At 44.8% G+C, this 19,341-nt stretch overlaps 1 protein-coding gene across 2 annotated transcripts in view; it reads right to left on the minus strand.

Moving 5' to 3' along the window:
• LOC143942899 (CD48 antigen-like) overlaps window positions 1–19,341 on the minus strand; it is a 149,040-nt gene that overhangs the window by 1,262 nt on the left and 128,437 nt on the right. The window contains exon 5 of one of the 2 annotated variants that reach the window (XM_077464311.1): window positions 8,362–8,444. In XM_077464311.1, the coding sequence (XP_077320437.1) occupies window positions 8,362–8,444 (83 nt within the window). Of the gene's footprint in view, window positions 1–8,361; window positions 8,448–19,341 lie in introns of both variants that reach the window. The other variant, XM_077464310.1, reaches the window with a different exon arrangement.

Genomic DNA, 19,341 nt, shown 5'->3' on the forward strand with positions numbered 1-19,341 from the left:
CAGGAGAACAAAAGTAAGGGTACTCCAGTGACCCAAAAGAGAAGTATGGGCAAAACAAAACTTTGGCTATACTTCTCTATCAAAACCCAATTCCAGGAATTTGAAAACGTCTACCTTTGCTTATTATGTCTAGGGGTACCAGAATGAAGAGATACATTTACTTTATTCTGCACTTCAGCAGGGTCCGTCCAGCAATGTGACCAGTCTTCTACAACCCACCCTGTATGCCACTCATGGCTGTGGTTGCACGCCTGCCTAAGCAAACGACATTGTGAGTGATGATGGAAAATAACTGCCCACAGAGTCTAACTTTAGGGAGTATAAGGTAAGTAATAATGTCTGTTACTTTAGCCCCAAGAAATAACAGGCAGTTAACCTGGTGGCCCCTACTACATGACTAGATTTTTTTTTTAATTTCTGTAGTTGGGCTTTAATGGACAGGTTTTTTTGAAAGAACAACCCAGTATCAGTGGGTCAAAGGTTGTTCTTTTAAAAGACTGTGCTATTGTGCCCTGGATGGGCAAAGTGACAATCCCTTTAAATGACACCTGTATTTTTGGAGTCCTTTAAATAAAATCTGTCTGAAAAAGTTAAAGTCCAACTCCTAAAACTAACCCTGTATGTGGTAAATAAATGCATCTTTTGTTGCAGTACTGACCTTCTGTGCAGTACTGATGACCACTGTCCCTACGTGCTGTAGACTCAACACTCCAAAATTACAACAGTGGTCCCCTCTGGGTTAAGCAACGCTGGCCATTTTCTTTGAGTCCAGGCTGTCAAGGACACACCCCCTGGGGTGTGTCATTATACTCTCCAGAGCACACAGAACAATTATTCAAACCTCTTCATGTATGGGCCTTTCTGTGCAATACTAAGGCTCCATGCACACTGGAGCTCATAAACTGAAATTTTTTGGAGTTTGGGCGTCTTTTTTAACAACCCATAAACTCCCCTCTATGCTATCCTATGAGCCCATGCACACATGGACATTTTTGAACTTTTATCAGCAGGAGCTTATGGGCTCTTTTCTGAATGCTATAAAATCGCATTCAGGAGGGGTTTTTTTGACCACAAAAACGCCAAACGCTGATAAACGCTCAAAAACATGGCTCACCAGTTTTTTTTTTTTTTTACATTTTTGATCCACACAGGGTGTTTACACAGATTATTTCAACTGCTGTCATATTCTCAGATAATATATTAAGCTTGACACATCTCAAAAGTCAAAGTGATTTAATAAAAATAACTAAGTGGTGTTGATATAAATACTGGTGTATATTCCAAATACTCATCTGAATTGAGAAATGTACTTAAAAGTTTGGAGAAAGGCTTAACACTACATAGATGCATACGTTGAAAAAAGACAAAAGGCCATCTAGTTCAACAAATAAATAAATATACAGAATAAATAATAGTAAACCTCCATACAGCAGGGGTATCAAACTCAATTTCATCATGGTCCATATCAGCATTACAGCTGTTTTCAAAGAGCCAGTTCTGTCTGAAAGTCTAGATGTCCAGAGCACCCCACTCACCCTTACATCAGATGTCAAGAGCCCCCCCCCCACCATCAGAAGTCAAGAGTCCCCCATCCTCACTTACATCACAATGCAGCCCCCTTACCTTGTGCGACTGCTGGGAAAAGCTGGGGGCGGAGCTGAGAATCTGAAAGTGCAGGGTCTGGAGAAGAACCAGAAGAGGGTTGGAGTCAGCTGCTGTTCTTCTGTCTTCCTGTCTGCTGCTGATTGCAGAGACAGGTGGTGCCAGGGCCAGCACTCCCACTAGGTGAACGAGGCAGCCACCTAGGGCACACTGCACCCTGGGGGGGGGGGGCTGGGCAGCTACGGCCTGCTGACTTCCCCATTAGCCTGGCCAGGAAACATGGGGAACACAAGGCAGAGGAGAGGAGGCGGAAGCGCCGGGCATAAGGTCAGTGGAAGAGGCGGGCACAGCTGGGGAAGCGGTGGGCACAACTGGGGAGGTGGAGGAGGTAGAGACGTAGCTGCAGTCTGGTGAGTCCACTCTCTGATCCTGGGGAGTGTTAGTCTTGCCTAGGGCAAGAGATGGTTAAGCACTGGCCCTATATGGGGCAGAGACAAGCCTCTCTATGGCTGCAAGGAGAAGCGAAGGATCTGGCGGAGGAGTTCTGTTCTCTCTGCTGCTGACTCATGAAACAAGGTGGGAGCAACAAAGAGGGGTTTGTCGCAGCTGCAGGAGAGGTGTGAGGGCCACAGGAAATGGCCTGGAGGGCCAAATTCTGCCCATGGGCCTTGTGTTTGAAACATGTGATATACAGAATCCTATACCCACAGTTGATCCAGAGGAAGAAAAAAAAAAACCTCTATAAAGCATGATCCAATTTGATCCAGCAGGGGAAAAAAAACTCCTTCTTGATCCCCCAGAATCGCATTCCAGAAAAAATCCACTGCAAAGTGACTAACTACAACTAGTAACTATTAAAGTAGGTATGGAGAGTTCGCAAAATACATTGGACATGTATGCATGTGTAAAAATAGATGCAAAGAAGCATCAGCATTTACAAATGCATGGCTGCATATAGTCATTCATTTGTATGATGGCAGGCTGTACGCAGGGCCGTCTTTAATATAGATTGGACCCTGGGCAAAAATTTTCTTCGCCCCCCCCCCCCCCCCCATGCAATTTCCCTCTCCAACTACTCTGAGACATACAATACAAATCAGTTTTCTGTATCAGATCAGGCAGCAATTGTGATTGGTTGCCAGCAGTTACAGCATATCATTACTGCTTACTGACTAGTTGCTAGAGGTTACAGCACACATTACGGCTCACTGATTAGTTGCTAGAGGTTACAGCACATCACCTCCTCACAGCAGGGGAGCATGATGTACATAGGAATGCCACCTTTATTTACATATCAATGTAGCCGCAGCTATTTACTTAGTATTGTTTGCGCTATTTACATATGAATGCCGGTTATTTACATGTAAACACAGGGTCTGCAGGTGAGTCACCTGCACACAACAATAGGGCAGGGATGGGCAGCATTAATAGCAGCAGAATTTAACCAGAATTTAAACCTGGATAGTTGGCAAGTATGAGGCAGCTGTTTTGGGCCCCACAACAATGACAGGGCCCAGGGCAGCTGCCCCTTTTGCCCTGCCTTAAAGACGGCCCTGGCTGTACGTGGCACATGCGGCTTCCTGGGTGCGGGAAAGTGCTGGGAAATGAAATAAAATGCCTGTATGAACCCCTCATACATGAACCTTAATAGATGTAATCTGAATGAAGCTAAAAATGCATTTTGATTGCGCTAAATACAGATAGACATTAGAAGGAGAATATACAAATTTGTAACCAATGTAAAGATGGGTATACACTAGTAGAATTTCAAATTAAAATTTGTACGAAAATTCTAAGGACATTTGAATGTAGTTCAAAATGAGTTCAAGATTTTGTTTGCTTTTAACATTTGACTTGAAAATAATGAACTTTACTGAACGGAAACCACATTCAATGTTAAGCCTGGTACACTCAGCGGGATGACTGAAAGAAATACTGAGGAGCTTGCTGTATTAACTATGCAATGTTAGTACAGTGATCTCCCCTGAGCTATTGTGCTCTGACAGGGGGATTGCCCCTCCACCAGAACACACCGGTCAGCATTCTCGGCCATTGGCTGCCAACATTGATCGGGTGCCAAATGGCTGCTGTTTTTTTTAGTGTAGCAAGGTCTCTGGTCTTGTCCAATCTAATGAGAATTTTCCAGGCCAAAGACAGCTGACATCCTTCTGTATGTGGTGGGTTATGAGGCATCGTGGGTGCTAGGTGGACAAAGTTAATGGGCGCCAGACACTTCTTGGATGTAAAAGAGGTTTTATTTCTCTTAACAGTCCTATTTTTGGGCGAAAGAGGGTTAGTGCCAGGACACCCTGAAGTAGTTGTAAATTTAATTGTTAGGCCGCGTACACACGAGAGGATTGTCCGTCCAACTAAGTTCGTCAGACAATCCGACAGACAGTTCGTCCTACTTTTGAATGAATGGACTTGACCACACACGACGAACAGACAGTCCGCTGAAAGCTTGCGCGATGACGTGTACAGCACGTACGACAGGACTAGAAATATGACATCCAATACACTGCAATGCAACCTTTCGCCGTGTAAATCCTTTCTGAGCATGCGCCATACTTAGTCCGTCCAACTTGCCTACTCACGAGCGGACTGTCCGCTGAAACCAAGTTTGGACGGACTGTATTACGGAAATTCCGAAAGACTTAGTCCGCCAGACTGTCCGCTGAAAAAGTCTGCTGAAGCCCACACACGAGCGGATTGTCCGCTGAAACACGTTTCAGCGGACTAAGTTGGACGGACAATCCTCTCGTGTGTACGCGGCCTCAGACTCCGAGTCTTCAATAGGAGGTCAGCCATGCAGGGAAAGCCCCCAGCAAGGAGCCACATCTGCACATGCAGGAATGCTGTCCCCTAAGGCAACAGTCTTTAACAGTTCCTAACTCAAATGTAACAGTTCTTTCAGTTTCACTACAACTGCCTCTTGTAGTTCTTCAACACTTGAGCTCCTGGTCTCTCACTGGACCCTGTGATTCTATAACTCTGAATCCTTTGAGCTCCTCCAATCTTTGCGGTGGTATCTCCCTCAAGCATCACCCACGCTTCCATGCTGGGACCCTAGCTTGGCACTCCAGATACTTCTCAAGCTTCACCCCTGCTGATTGGCTCAGTCCCTAGCTTGACACACAAGGCTGCTCTGCAAACGTCACCGCCGCTGGTTAATTCCCTGACTTGATCGTCACCTGATGGGCTGGCAGAACCGTCACTTCTGGTTGGACTGCAAGCCGCAATCCCAACCCTGCACCACTCTCTTACTTCTGGATAGGCCCTTACACAGCTTAGCAGCCAGGTGCCCCCAGGCTAGGCCCAATCTCTGGCCTAGCAGTCCAAGGCACATGACATATGTCCACCCAGACAGCCGTCCAGGTGGCACAGAACATAGATCACTTGACTCCACCCGAATATACAGTATAGGTTCTCCCAGCAGGCCAAGAGATTCAAGAAAACCCCAGCCCATTGGCTGAGACACCCCACATACCCATAACTTGACCTTGGGTTGCCCTTCTCATATATAGTACCACCAAGTACCTGGCCACCTAGCGTTAGAAGAGAAAAGTGCAACAAGGCCAAACTTAGGGAGAAATCAATAGATTATCAATTAACCAGGATAGCTACTCCTGGAAAGTAAATTTGTGAGGATCTCCCTGCCTAAGCTACAGGGCGCTACACTAGCATGTCCGTGATTTGTCCGTCTTCTGTTGGACCGACTGCAGTACGCACGGCTGAATGTTGGCCGATTTCTGTTGAACCACCCAATACTGGTCGATATTTGGGCCGTGTGTACCAGGCTTTAGAATTGCAAATGAAAATTTGACATCCTGCTCCTTTGAATTTTCAAATCACTGTGGTTGAAAATGAATGTCAGTTTTTACCCCAATAACAATTAGAAAAATGAATGAACCTTCTTACAACTTTCTTATAATGAAAAATGTTGAAAAAAATTCTATTGTGTACACCCAGCTTAACTTACATATACAAACAGGGGCTCAGGTCTCCCTTGATCTGACACTGCCCTACTAGACACTGCTATAATCAACAACTTTGCTCAGGAAACTAGAGTGCTTTTGATTGGAGCAGTGTGCAGGGGGGAGTGTCAGGCCAACGAAGACCCAGGCCGATACTGGTGTGTTAGAGCAGCGGTCCAACTCTTCAGCATGCTGCTAGCATGAGTTATTTGAACTCTTATACATCAAAATGTGATCAACCTGGAAATCCAAATCCGACCACTAACAGCGCTTATACTACATATCAGTGTAACCATCAATCACCTATACAAATCATGTAGTACCTTTAGATCCAATACCTAATGCAAGAGCTTATAACCACTAACACAAAACCAGATTATGTTTAAGAGATGTGAACACACACTGTTCCACATTAGTCAGTCCAGCATCACAAAATAGAGTCCTTCACATGCGTTTTTATATATCATTAGCATGTATATTCTGCGCTCTATCTTCCAATGTGCCTGGATATGCGTGGATGCAGTCCTACACCTTCACCAAACTTTTCACCTCCGTGAATATGCACTCAGATGGCCGCTTACCAGACACTAGTATCTTTTGAGTCTATCTCCGCTGTGCGGAATCCCTCTGTATGGTTCTGTGTGCTCCGTTGGTTTCTCACTCATTAGTTGTGGACATGGAAAAGATTCAAGGGGTCTGATATAGTGTAGTATCTTTTATTAAAAATCAGATTACCCTGCCCCCCTTACATAATATGCTTACATTATAATCATTTAAAAAAAGCCTGTAAAATTTGGGGTGTCAGTTGGTTTTGTGTTAGTGGTTATAAGCTCTTGCATTAGGTATTGGATCTAAAGGTACTACATGATTTGTACAGGTGATTGATGGTTACACTGATATGTAGTATAAGCGCTGTTAGTGGTCGGATTTGGATTTCCAGGTTGATCACATTTTGATGTATATGATTAGGTTGGTTTTATAATAGCAGCTAAATATTGAGATTTAACCCCAAGTGGGAATAATTTGACCACATATATGAGCGCTGGGAGCAGAGGCAGACACATCAGTTACTGAGTGAATACCCCTGCAAAAAATATATATTATTTGAACTCTTGCTGTTGAATTTAGTATGTAGAAATATACAGAAAGAAGAACACATTTTTTTATTGTACAGTATGTGCAGCCGGACTACATTTCAATAATACATAGAGAGGCTTTCGTTGAGCCTTTAAGATGAATTGTTAATGCTGTGTTCTGATAAATAGCTGGTTTCTGGGAAGTGAACATGCTTCAGTTTTTAAGTCCATTAGTGGAAATGGAAGCTCTGTGGAAAATATTGTATTACCGACATGGATAATTAGGATGACATCATGTGTAATTGATTTAGTGGAAGCTCATCTTCTATGGAGACAAAGATTCTACTGTTCTCTCAAAGAGGAATTTAACATTGATTTCAAGCGTGCTATTCAGACTGGACACTGATACACTATTTACCATTCAGAGATATCCTCCAGAGCAATGTTTGTCAACCTTTTTTTAATCAAGATACCCTTTAAAATTCTGCACCCTCGAGACACCCCATTCTAAAATGTAAAAACTAAACAGTTTTACATAACGCAGCAACATCCACGCACGTAGGACAACCAACATTAGAGGTGACTTATTCTTCGAAAGCAAATACTGCTTTGCGCACCATTCCAGACTAATATTCCAATGGTACTCTTCCTCACTCAGCTAATGGGCCGCCAAATGTTGATGGAGAGGGATAGGGTAGGGGCAAACAAGAATGGTGTGTAGGTGCCCGACAGCCTCCTTATCAGCCGATGTCATTGGTTGTTAGGACACCGTTGGCTGGAAGATTTTTGCACAAAGAAACCTGTGGCTTTGTTTAACTATAAGGCAGGCTTGATAAATCCACTGGTTTGTATACAATTTTTGGGCAATTTTAAAGCATTTTTCTAAGGCTCCTTGAAGAAACCTGAAGGCACCCTGGTTGAAAAAGGCTGCTCCAGAGCCTCCATATTCCTATTATTGCAGATCACATGGGTCCACAAATTACTGTTTATCATTCATCAAGAAGTGTGTGACACCACAAAAAATGAAAAAAGGCAAATCAACATTTCAGTAAGAAAGGAGGAGCCAGCAGTTCAAAAGAGTTTTCAGTTTTTAGCTTTGAGTAGAGTTATTCTACGCCATCACAGTGAACAGGGCTACACAATAACTGTTGCACAATGGCCTGGATTTCAGTAGAAGCATTGGCACACACACACATCCCCTCTAACACCTATGAAAAAATCAAGTGGCAGACTGCTTTTATGACGCAGAGAATTACCAGCAGAAAAAGAAGATATCTTAATGGTTCCCATTAGCTGCAGGCATCATTCAGCTATCTCCACTCAAAGTCAACAACGTCATATGATGTCCTTGGGTGGGAATTGGTAAATTATTTTCCATAAGTTCTGGATGGTTGCTTCAAGAATAGACAGATGGTTCAATAAAAACTGGCCAACATTCGTATGGCAGCCGGTCCGACAGAAGCCAACCAAGCATATTGAAAAACCAACAGCCGACCGGCTTCCAATAAACATTCTCAGCCAATCGCTGAGAGTGCTGACCGGAGTGTTCTGGTGGGGGGGTCATTCCTCTATCAGAACACAATAGCACAGCAGAGGAGATCACTGTACTAACATCGGATCATTATTAAAGCAGCTACGACCAAAGTGTGTACCAGGCTTTAGTCTCACACCACTCTAAAATTGAACAGTACAGTACACATAGATCTCACCTGTGTGTCAGCATTTGGTTGGAAGGTTGTGACTTGAATATACTGTGGTTCCCTATTTTTATCTTCCATTACATCTGGGGTTCCTGCTAAAACAAAGGACACGTTACAATTCCCTTTGAATATACTGTGCAAATTATGAGCTTCTAACAATGCAAGCTATTTGAACTGCAAAAGAGGAAGCAGACACTTAACTTCCTCCTCTTAGCAAAACTGAATCATCTGGAATTTTTGATCATCTGATATAAATAAATAATGCCATTTAATACTATGAGTATAGCAAGTACCTCGAAAACAAAATAAAAATGCTTTTAAATTTTCCCTGATTTAAGGAGCACTTCAGCGATAATAAGCTAACTCACTTTCATAGGCAATTGAAGTGGAGCTGTTGATAGCTAAGATCACATACCAGTATTTCTTAGATATGAACGTCCTTATATGAAAAACAAGAATATCTGTGTGTGCTTCATGATTGCAGTAATAGTTTTTGAATGGACAGTTATGCTATCTCTCATTTTCTATTTAGATAGATTTAGTAGAGTACAGAACCATGTTAGCCACTGATTGATATCAAGAGTTTTGATAATCTATATTGAGTAACTTTAGTTCCCAAAGATACCAGCTTTTGAAATGTGTTGGCTTTCTTTGCCCCTGTACACACGGTCGGAGATTTTGCCAACCAAATCCGTCAGATTTTGCCCGTCGGATTTAGTCCGACGGATTGTGTCTGAAACTGTTGCATACACACGGTCGGGCCAAGTTGGCGTAAAATCCGATCTTTCAGAACGTGATGACGTAATTTAGTTACGATGGGACTACGTTCAGCTTTGATGTAGGAATTTGATCTGAGCATGCGTGGCACTTGGTCCGATCAAAATGCTATACACATGATCGGATTACGTCCGACCGGCCCAGTTGGTCGGGAAATATTTCCAACATGTTGGAAAATTGGGTCGGACGGAGATTCGGACGGAATCAGTCCGATGCATACCACACACAGTCGGATTATCTGACGATGCGGTCCGATAAGACGCATTCCGACAGATTCTCTGACCGTGTGTACAGGGGCTTTAACTGGTATAATGTCTGGTGAAGAATCCTAAAGTGTCTCTGATTACAGATTGGATATAGACAGGAATAACAAAACAGAAAAAGAATGACCATGAAAGAAGAACTCCAGGAATATTTCCCCCCTGCATTGCATGAGTTAACTGCTCATTTTGCCCAGGGGTGCGCAGAAACGCTATACTTACCTGATCTTAGTTCCTCCAAGAAACAGAGTTCTCTCACATCCAGTGGTGGACTGTTCCTGCCGTCCTTTCGTCCAGAGGTGGTCTATGAATGCGATTGCATCTGGAACAGTCCATGGACAGGGCTGCTAGCTTGTGGGGGGGGGCAGCAGGAACCAGTCTTGCACTCAGAGGATCAGCAGATTAGGTGAGTATATCTCCGCTCGTCTCACACCTGGACAAAACCTGGACAAACCTGGACAAAAGCGAGCAGCTAACCCATGCAGTCTGGGCACAGCCCTGGAAATTTTTTTTTCCAGAGTTCTTCTTCAAAATTGGGATAACTACCTTCCTTTACTTTTCTTAATATTGATGTAAACATCCTGATATAAAATATGACTATAATGCCGCATACACAGAATCGCACATTCTGACAGATGTTGGCTCAAACTTGTATTGGATACACACGGTCACACAAATCTTGTTGGAAATTCCGAACGTCAAGAATGCAATGACGTGCAACACGTACAAAGAGCCAGGAAAAAACAAGTTCAATAGCCATTGCGGCTCTTCTGCTTGATTCCGAGCATGCGTGGAACTTTGTGCATCGGAATTGTGTACACACAATCGGAATTTACGACAACGGATTTTGTTGTCAGAAAATTTGAGATCCAGATGTCAAATTTTGTTTGTCGGAAATTCCGACGGAAAATGTCTGATGGAGCACTACACACGGTCGTAATTTCCGACAACAAGCTCCCATCGAACATTTCCCATCGAAAATCCGTATGTACACGGCATGAGAAATTCCCACATAGAAAGTCTAATACATAAGAATGAAAAGGGTTCATGCTTCAATCCCTTACATTTTATCAGTCCGTTACAATATTTTTTCAACAGTTCCAAGTCCAAATAAAGGGAGGGGGCTTGAACCCTAGAACCCTAGAAAAACAATAACTTTTCATAACAGAACAGTCTAGATAAAACTGAATCTGCAGTTTATACGTTCTGCTTTTAATGCTTTCCTTCTTGCACGCCTAGTAATTGAGCCCACTTTTGGCCTCCACCTAAGAATCATTCCCTCTACGCTACTTAAATTGTTTTTCCATGTATGTAAATTTAAGAAAATCCCATTATATGTTTACATGTTACCATTTACACAGCATATGTAAAAATAATAAAAAATAAATATTTCTTACATTTCTGGCAATTCTTAGAGCATGTTTCTGGGCAGAATGCAAGCTACTTTGAAGCATTTCAAAGTTATACATGGATAGATATTTGGCTGGTTCAGCAGGAACCGGCTGAATTTCGATTCATGTATGGGCAGGGTGTTCTACTGATCAACTTCTGTGCAACCAGTGTTGTAAAATTTCTACTCAAGCAGCTTTGTGCTGATGATCAGTGTATTCTGGCGGTGGGAAAGTCAAAATACAAAGGCTCAGCAGGGATAATTCTCCAATTCACCTTTATTAGGCCTGTATTAAGTCTAGCTTACAACTGATAATGAGATCTGCCAGAGCAGTACAGACAAGGTTATGGTAAACATTAATTCCACAGCCGTCTCATAAGCATTACATACAAAATAGAACTAAGTAGGATTTTGTGGTCCTGGAGTTTTCAGAAAACAGCATTTGCAAGCAAGGTGTACAGTTATATATACAGTGGTGTGAAAAAGTATTTGCCCCCTTCCTCATTTCCTGTTCCTTTGCATGTTTGTCACACTTAAGTGTTTCGGAACATCAAACCAATTTAAACAATAGTTAAGGACAACACAAGTAAACACAAAATGCAATTTGTAAATGAAGGTGTTTATTATTAAAGGTGAAAAAAAATCCAAACCATCATGGCCCTGTGTGAAAAAGTGATTGCCCCCCTTGTTAAAACATACTATAACTGTGGTTGTCCACACCTGAGTTCAATTTCTCTAGCCACACCCAGGCCTGATTATTGCCACACCTGTTCACTAGGGATGAGCTTCGTGTTCGAGTCGAACGTACGTTCGACTCGAACATTGGCTGTTCGGCCGTTCGGCGAATTCCGAACGTTTGGGCCGTTCGCGTCAAAATTCGAGTGACGTGCGCGCGGACCACAATGCACTGCGGTGGCGCAGTGCATTGCTGCCCCATGATTGGCCAAGCATGCACTGTGACCCCGCATGCTTGGCCAATCGCAGCGCCGGCAGCAAGGAGAGCCATGATTGGCCACAGGCATCCTGCCTGTGGCCAATCATAGCTCAGGCTGTGTAGTGCACGCCCCACACTATATAAGGCCGCCTTTGAGGCGGCCTCGTGTAGTGTGTTACTTAGCATCTGAAGCAGTGGGTGTTCTGTGTACCTTCAACACAGTACACACCAATCGTTTTTGGCTGATTTCCTATCTTGCTGCTGTGTAGTGGTTGTTGTCTGTGCCCTGACCGCAGTATACACCACTATATTCACCTCACCTATATAGCTAGTGATCTAGCTTTAACCACTTAACAACTGCCCATTGCCGATTAACGGCTTCAGGGGGGTTGTTTAACTCTGAGAGGCCGTTAATTAACGGCCTCCCAGAATTCTGCTCTCGCGTGCCCCGAGGTGTGCGCACTCGAGAGCATCCGTGACCGCCGGGTCGCATCACGGATCACGGTAAACGGCCGCTCATAGCGGCCGTTTACCACGTGATTGCTCCGTCAAATGACGGAGTGATCACTTGGAAACAAACCGGCGTCATGTTATGACGCCTGTTCCTCCCTCCCCTCTCTGTACCGATCGGTACAGCGGAGGGGAAAGAGATCGGTGTCAGCAGCGATGTGGGCTGCATCTGCAGTGCCCACATCGCTGCTCACCGAATTTAACCCCTCAATTCCCTGCCAATACTCTGCAATACCAGTGCATACTCTGCAGTACCCTGCCATTACTCTGCAGTACCCCGCCATTACTCTGCAGTGCAGTACCCTTCCATTACTCTGCAGTGCAGTACCCTGCCATTACTCTGCAGTACCCCCCATTACTCTGCAGTAACCCCCATTACTCTGCAGTACCCCCCAATACTCTGCAGTACCCGCCATTACTCTGCAGTACCCGCCATTACTCTGCAGTACCCCCAATACTCTGCAGTACCCTGTCATTACTCTGCAGTGCAGTACCCTGCCATTACTCTGCAGTACCCCCCATTACTCTGCAGTAACCCCCATTACTCTGCAGTACCCCCCAATACTCTGCAGTACCCCCCATTACTCTGCAGTACCCCCACATTACTCTGCAGTAACCCCCAATACTCTGCAGTAACCCCCAATACTCTGCAGTACCCTGCCATTACTCTGTAGTACCCCCCAATACTCTGCAGTACCCTGCTATTACTCTGTAGTACCCCGCCAATACCCCGCCAATACTCTGTAATACCCTGCCATAAATTGCCATACCCAGCCATACTCAGAGATACCCAGCCATACTCGGTGATACCCTGAAATACCCAGCCATAGACGCCTCCCACCCCTCACCGCCCTCCGGTGCTTCTACCAACTCGCCAGTACGATCAAAGCCAGAATCTTTTTTATTTTTTATTTCAGGCTTCCCAGCCTAGAGGTGAGATGTGGGGTCATATTGACCCCCCAGATTTCACTGTAAAGAGGACCTGTCACCCCATATTCCTATTACAAGGGATGTTTACATTTCTTGTAATAGGAATAAAAGTGATCAAAAATATATTTTTGGGGAAAAAAAAATGTCAAACTAAAATAAATAAAGTAAAATGAACAATAAAAAAATAAAATAAAAATTAAAGCGCCCATGTCCCCATGTGCTCGCATGTGCCACACATGTGAGGTATCGCCGAGAATGTTAGAGCGAGAGCAATAATTCTAGTCCTAGACCTCCTCTGCAACTCAAAACATGTAACCAGTAAAAAAAAAATTAAAGCGTCGCCTATGGGGATTTTTTAAGTAGCGACGTTTGGCGCCATTCCACGGGCATGTGCAATTTTGAAGAGTGACATGTTTGATATCTATTTACTCAGCATAACTTCATCTTTCACTTTATGCAAACATTGGGCTAACAAGTGGTTAATAATAGAGCTTGCAGTCAGTAGTGTTAGGAGATAGTGCGTGCTGTCTGCGTGCTCTGTACCCAGTACATAACGCTATAATATAGGGCAGGCCCCTACTTTCAAACATCCAACTTACAAACATCTCCTACTTGCAAACGCAAGGAGACAGCAGCAAGTGAGATGAAAAAAGATGGACGACAAAACAAATTATACAGGGGTGATAACCCTTCCCTATGTTTTCCAAAAAGCTTAAAGATAGTTTTTTTGACTGGAGCTACACTTTAAAAATGTACCGGTTGAAAATGACAAACAGATTCAACTTAACACAACAAACCTACACAGTCCCTGTCTTGTTTGCACCGCCTGTATACTGCTGTTCTGAGTATATAGGGCCTGGGGGCCACACGCATTTCCTTTTTTTAATATGGGTACGGGGTTCCCCTTAATATGCGTACAAGACCCAAATAGGCTGGTAATGGGCAGGGAGGGCTACCCATGCCATGTTTCTCAATGATTTTCAACCATATTGCAGGAACCAGATATAACATTAAAACCGCAAGCAGTTTTAAATGGTGTTATTTCCGTTTAATGTCATTTTGTGCAGAGACTGTTCTAAACACGGGAAACACGTGGCACTTCACAGGCATACTACAGACACCCCCCAGGCACCATATTTAAAGGAATATTTCACTTTTTTTTTTCACTTTAATCGTCATTAAAATCAGTGCTCCCGTCAAAACGGCAGTTTTTAAAACTTTTTTTTGCAGTGACCCATGTCCCCTGAGGCAGGAGGCAGGTCCCCAAACCCTTTTTAGGACACTATCTTGCATATTAGCCGTTAAAATTAGCACTTTCCAATTTGAACGTTCGAGTCCCATAGACTTCAATGGGGTTCTAACGTTCGTACCGAACGCGGGGGTCGTTCGCAAGTTCTGGTGCGAACCGAACCGGGGGTGTTCGGCTCATCCCTACTGTTCACAATCAAGGCATCACTTAAATAGGAGCTGCTTGACACAGTAAGGTCCACCAGAAGATCCTTAAAAGCTACACATCATGCCGAGACCCAAAGAAATTCAGGAACAATTGAGAAAGAAAGTAATTGAGATCTATCAGTCTGGAAAGGGTTATAAAGCCATTTCCAAAGCTTTGGGAATCCAGCGAACCACAGTGAGAGCCATTATCCACAAATGGCGAAGACATGGAACAGTGGTAAACCTTCCCAGGAGTGGCCGGCCGCCCAAAATTACCCCAAGAGCGCAGCGACGACTCATCCAAGAGGTCACAAAAGACCCCACAACAACGTCCAAGGAACTGCAGGCCTCACTTGCCTCAGTTAAAGTCAGCGTTCATGCCTCCACCATCAGGAAAAGACTGGGCAAAAATGGCCTGCATGGCAGAGTTCCAAGGAGAAAACCACTGCTGAGCAAAAAGAACATCAAAGCTCGTCTCAATTTCTCCACAACACATCTTGATGATCCCCAAGACTTTTGGGACAACATTCTGTGGACCGATGAGACAAAAGTGGAACTCTTTGGAAGGTGTGTGTCCAAGTATATCTGGCGTAGAAGGAACACTGCATTTCATAAAAAGAACATTATACCAACAGAAAAATATGGTGGTGGTAGTGTGATGGTCTGGGGCTGTTTTGCTGCTTCAGGACCTGGAAGACTTGCCGTGATAAAAGGAACTATGAATTCTGCTGTCTACCAAGAGATCCTGAAGGAGAATGTCCGACCATCTGTTCGTGTACTCAAGCTGAAACGAACTTGGGTTCTGCAGCAGGACAATGATCCTAAACACACCAGCAAGTCCACCACCGAATGGCTGAAGAAAAACAAAATGAAGACTTTGGAGTGGCCTAGCCAAAGTCCTGACCTGAATCCTATTGAGATGTTGTGGTATGACCTTAAAAAGGCCGTTCATGCTCGAAAACCCTCTAATGTAACTGAATTAGGACAATTCTGCAAAGATGAGTGGGCCAAAATTCCTCCAGGACGCTGTAAAAGCCTCATTGCACGTTATCGCAAACGCTTGGTTGCAGTTGTTGCTGCTAAGGGTGGCCCAACCAGTTATTAGGTTTAGGGGGCAATCACTTTTTCACACAGGGCCATGATGGTTTGGTTTTTTGTTTCACCTTTAATAATAAACACCTTCATTTACAAATTGCATTTTGTGTTTACTTGTGTTGTCCTTGACTATTGTTTAAATTGGTTTGATGTTCCGAAACACTTAAGTGTGACAAACATGCAAAGGAACAGGAAATGAGGAAGGGGGCAAACACTTTTTCACACCACTATATATATATATATATATATATATATATATATATATATATATATATATATATATATATATATATATATATATATATATACATACACACACACACACACATACACACACACACAGTATCTCACAAAAGTGAGTACACCCCTCACATTTTTGTAAATATTTTATTATATCTTTTCATGTGACAACACTGAAGAAATGACACTTTACTACAATGTAAAGTAGTGAGTGTACAGCTTGTATAACAGTGTAAATTTGCTCTCCCCTCAAAATAATTCAACACACAGCCATTAATGTCTAAAATGCTTGCAACAAACGTGAGTACACCCCTAAGTGAAAATGTCCAAATTTCCAAAGTGTCAATATTTTGTGTGGCAACCATTATTTTCCAGCAGTGCCTTAACTCTCTTGGGCATGGAGTTCACCAGAGCTTCACAGGTTGTTACTGGAGTCCTCTTCTCCTCCTCCATGATGACATCACAGAGCTGGTGGATGTTAGAGACCTTGCGCTCCTCCACCTTCCATTTGAGGACGCCCCACAGATGCTTAATAGGGTTTAGGTCGGGAGATATGCTTGGCCAGTCACCTTTACCCTCAGCTTCTTTTGCAAGGCAGTGGTGATCTTGGAGGTGTTTTTGGGGTCGTTATCATGTTGGAATATTGACCTGTGGCCCAGTCTCTGAAGGGAGGGGATCATGCTCTGCTTCAGTATGTCACAGTACATGTTGGCATTCATGGTTCCCTCAATGAACTGTAGCTCCCCAGTGCCGGCAGCACTCATGCAGCCCCAGACCATGACACCCCCACCACCATGCTTCACTGTAGCCAAGACACACTTGTCTTTGTATTCCTCACCTTGTTGCCGCCACACATGCTTAACACCATCTGAACCAAATAAGTTTATCTTGGTCTCATCAGACCACAGGACATGGTTGCAGTAATCCATGTCCTTAGTCTGCTTGTCTTCAGCAAACTGTTTTCAGGCTTTCTTGTGCATTTTCTTTAGAAGACGCTTCCTTCTGGGATGACAGCCATGCAGACCAATTTAATACAGTGTGCGGCGTATGGTCTGAGCACTGACAGACTGACCCCCTGCCCCTTCAACCTCTGCAGCAATGCTGGCAGCACTCATACGTCTATTTCCCAAAGACAACCTCTGGATATGACGCTGAGCACGTGCACTCAACCTCTTTGGTCGACCATGGCGAGGCCTGTTCTAAATGGAACTTGTCCTGTTAAAACGCTGTATGGTTTCGGCCACCATGCTGCAGCTCAGTTCCAATGTCTTGGCAATCTTCTTATAGCCTAGGCCAGTGATGGCGAACCTATGGCACGCGTGCCACAGCTGGCACGCAGAGCCATCTCTGTGGGCACGCGAGAGGGTCCTGGTTTACGGTGGGGAGAACATGGCAGCAAACAGTGGCGAGGTGCAGGAAATTAACTGCACGAGTGAGTGGGTGGGTGGCTCCGCAGCCTCCGCGCGGAAGGCTAGAGACCTGAGAGCACGCGAGGGAGAGAAGCAAGCAGCGGCGAGGTGCGGGAAACTGTCTGCACAAGTGAGTGGGCGGCCCCACATTCTCCACGTGGTAGGCTACAGGCCTGACAGCACGCATGGGAGGGAGAGAAGAGCTTCACTGCTTCATTGTATGGCTGAAGAGGGGCGCAGCATCCCTGTCGCCTTCCGGAGCTTGGACTCCTCAAACCTCCTTCAACAGTGAGGCCCGGAGAACAGACTGACCATGGGCCCAGAAGACAAGGACAGGCGAGAGGCGCAGGCTGTGAGGGAGCCGCTGGATGGAACAGGGATTGAGACAGGTACCGGGCACAATTATACACTGAATACCTGCAGACAAAGACTGGGGCAGGGAGGCAGAGCAGGGATTGCAGATAAGGACAGAGCTAGAGGTCTCCCTTTCTCTGAGCTCTCCTCTTTTTCAGCCCCCGTGTCCCCCTCTTTCTGCTCCCCCTCTCTGTGCCCCCTCTCTCTGTGTCCTCTCTCTCTCTCTCTGTCCCCCCTCTCTCTCTCTCTGTCCCCCCTCTCTCTCTCTCTGTCCCCCCTCTCTCTCTCTCTCTGTCCTCCCCTCTCTCTCTCTGTCCCCCCCTCTCTCTCTCTCTCTGTGTCCCCCCTGTCTCTCTGTGCCCCCCCTCTCTCTGTCCCCGCTCTCTCTCTTTCTCTGTGCCCTCCCCTCTCTCTCTGTCCCCTCTCTCTCTTTGTGCCCTCCCCTTTATCTCTGTCCCATATCTATCTCTCTCTGCCCCCTCTCTCTCTCTCAGCATCTCTCACACTCCTCCCCCTCTGTGTTCCCCCCATCTCTCTGTCCCCCCTCTCTCTCTTCCCCCCCCCCCGTGTGTCCCCCTCTCTGTGTGTGTCCCCTATCTCTATCTATCTGTCCCCCCCCTCACTCTGTCACCTCTCTCTCTGTCACTGTGTCCTCCGCTTTATCTGTCCCATATCTCTCTCTCTCTCCCATCTCTCTCTCTCTCTGTCCCATCTCTCTCAGCATCTCACACCCCTCCCCCTCTGTCCCCCCTCCCCTCTCTGTGCCCCCATCTCTCTGTCCCCCCTCTCTCTCTGCCCCCCCGTGTGTCCCCCCTCTCTGTGTGTGTCCCCTATCTCTATCTATCTGTCCCCCCTCACTCTCTGTCACCTTTCTCTATGTGTCCTCTCTCTCTCACACCCCCCTTTCTCTCTCTCTCTCTCTCTCTCTCTCACAACCCCCCTCTCTCTTACACACACCCCCATGTCTCTCACACACCCCCTCTCTTTTGCTCAGCACCCATCTCTCGCGAATTGCCGTGTTGGCACTTTACAACACAAAACCAACTTATTTATTTCAGTTTGGGCACTCAGACTGAAAAAGGTTCGCCATCACTGGCCTAGGCCATCTTTATGTAGAGCAACAATTTTTTTTCAGATCCTCAGAGAGTTCTTTGCCATGAGGTGCCATGTTGAACTTCTAGTGACCAGTATGAGAGAGTGAGAGTGATAACATCAAATTTAACACGCCTGCTCCCCATTCACACCTGAGACTTTGTAACACCAACTAGTCACATGACACATGGGAGGGACAATGGCTAATTGGGTAGAACTTGCATATTTTCACTTAGGGGTGTACTCACTTTTGTTGCCAGTGGTTTAGACACGAATGGCTGTGTTGAGTTATTTTGAGAGGACAGCACATTTATACTGTTATACAAGCTGTACACTCAGCATTGCAGCAAAGTGTCATTTCTTTAGCGTTGTCACATGAAAAGATAGAATAAAATATTTACAACAATGTGAGGGGTGTACTCACCTTTGTGAGATTTTATATATATATATATATATATATATATATATATATATATATATATATATCTGTATATAAAGTTTTGCCTTTAGTGCCACTTAACTTGACTTAAAAATCAAGAAGGTTATAACCCTCCCTTACTCTTT

Source organism: Lithobates pipiens, unplaced genomic scaffold, assembly GCF_037356315.1.
Source record: "Lithobates pipiens isolate NorthernLeopardFrog02 unplaced genomic scaffold, aLitPip1_a1.2 Scaffold_30, whole genome shotgun sequence".
NCBI classification, from domain to species: Eukaryota; Metazoa; Chordata; class Amphibia; order Anura; family Ranidae; genus Lithobates; species Lithobates pipiens.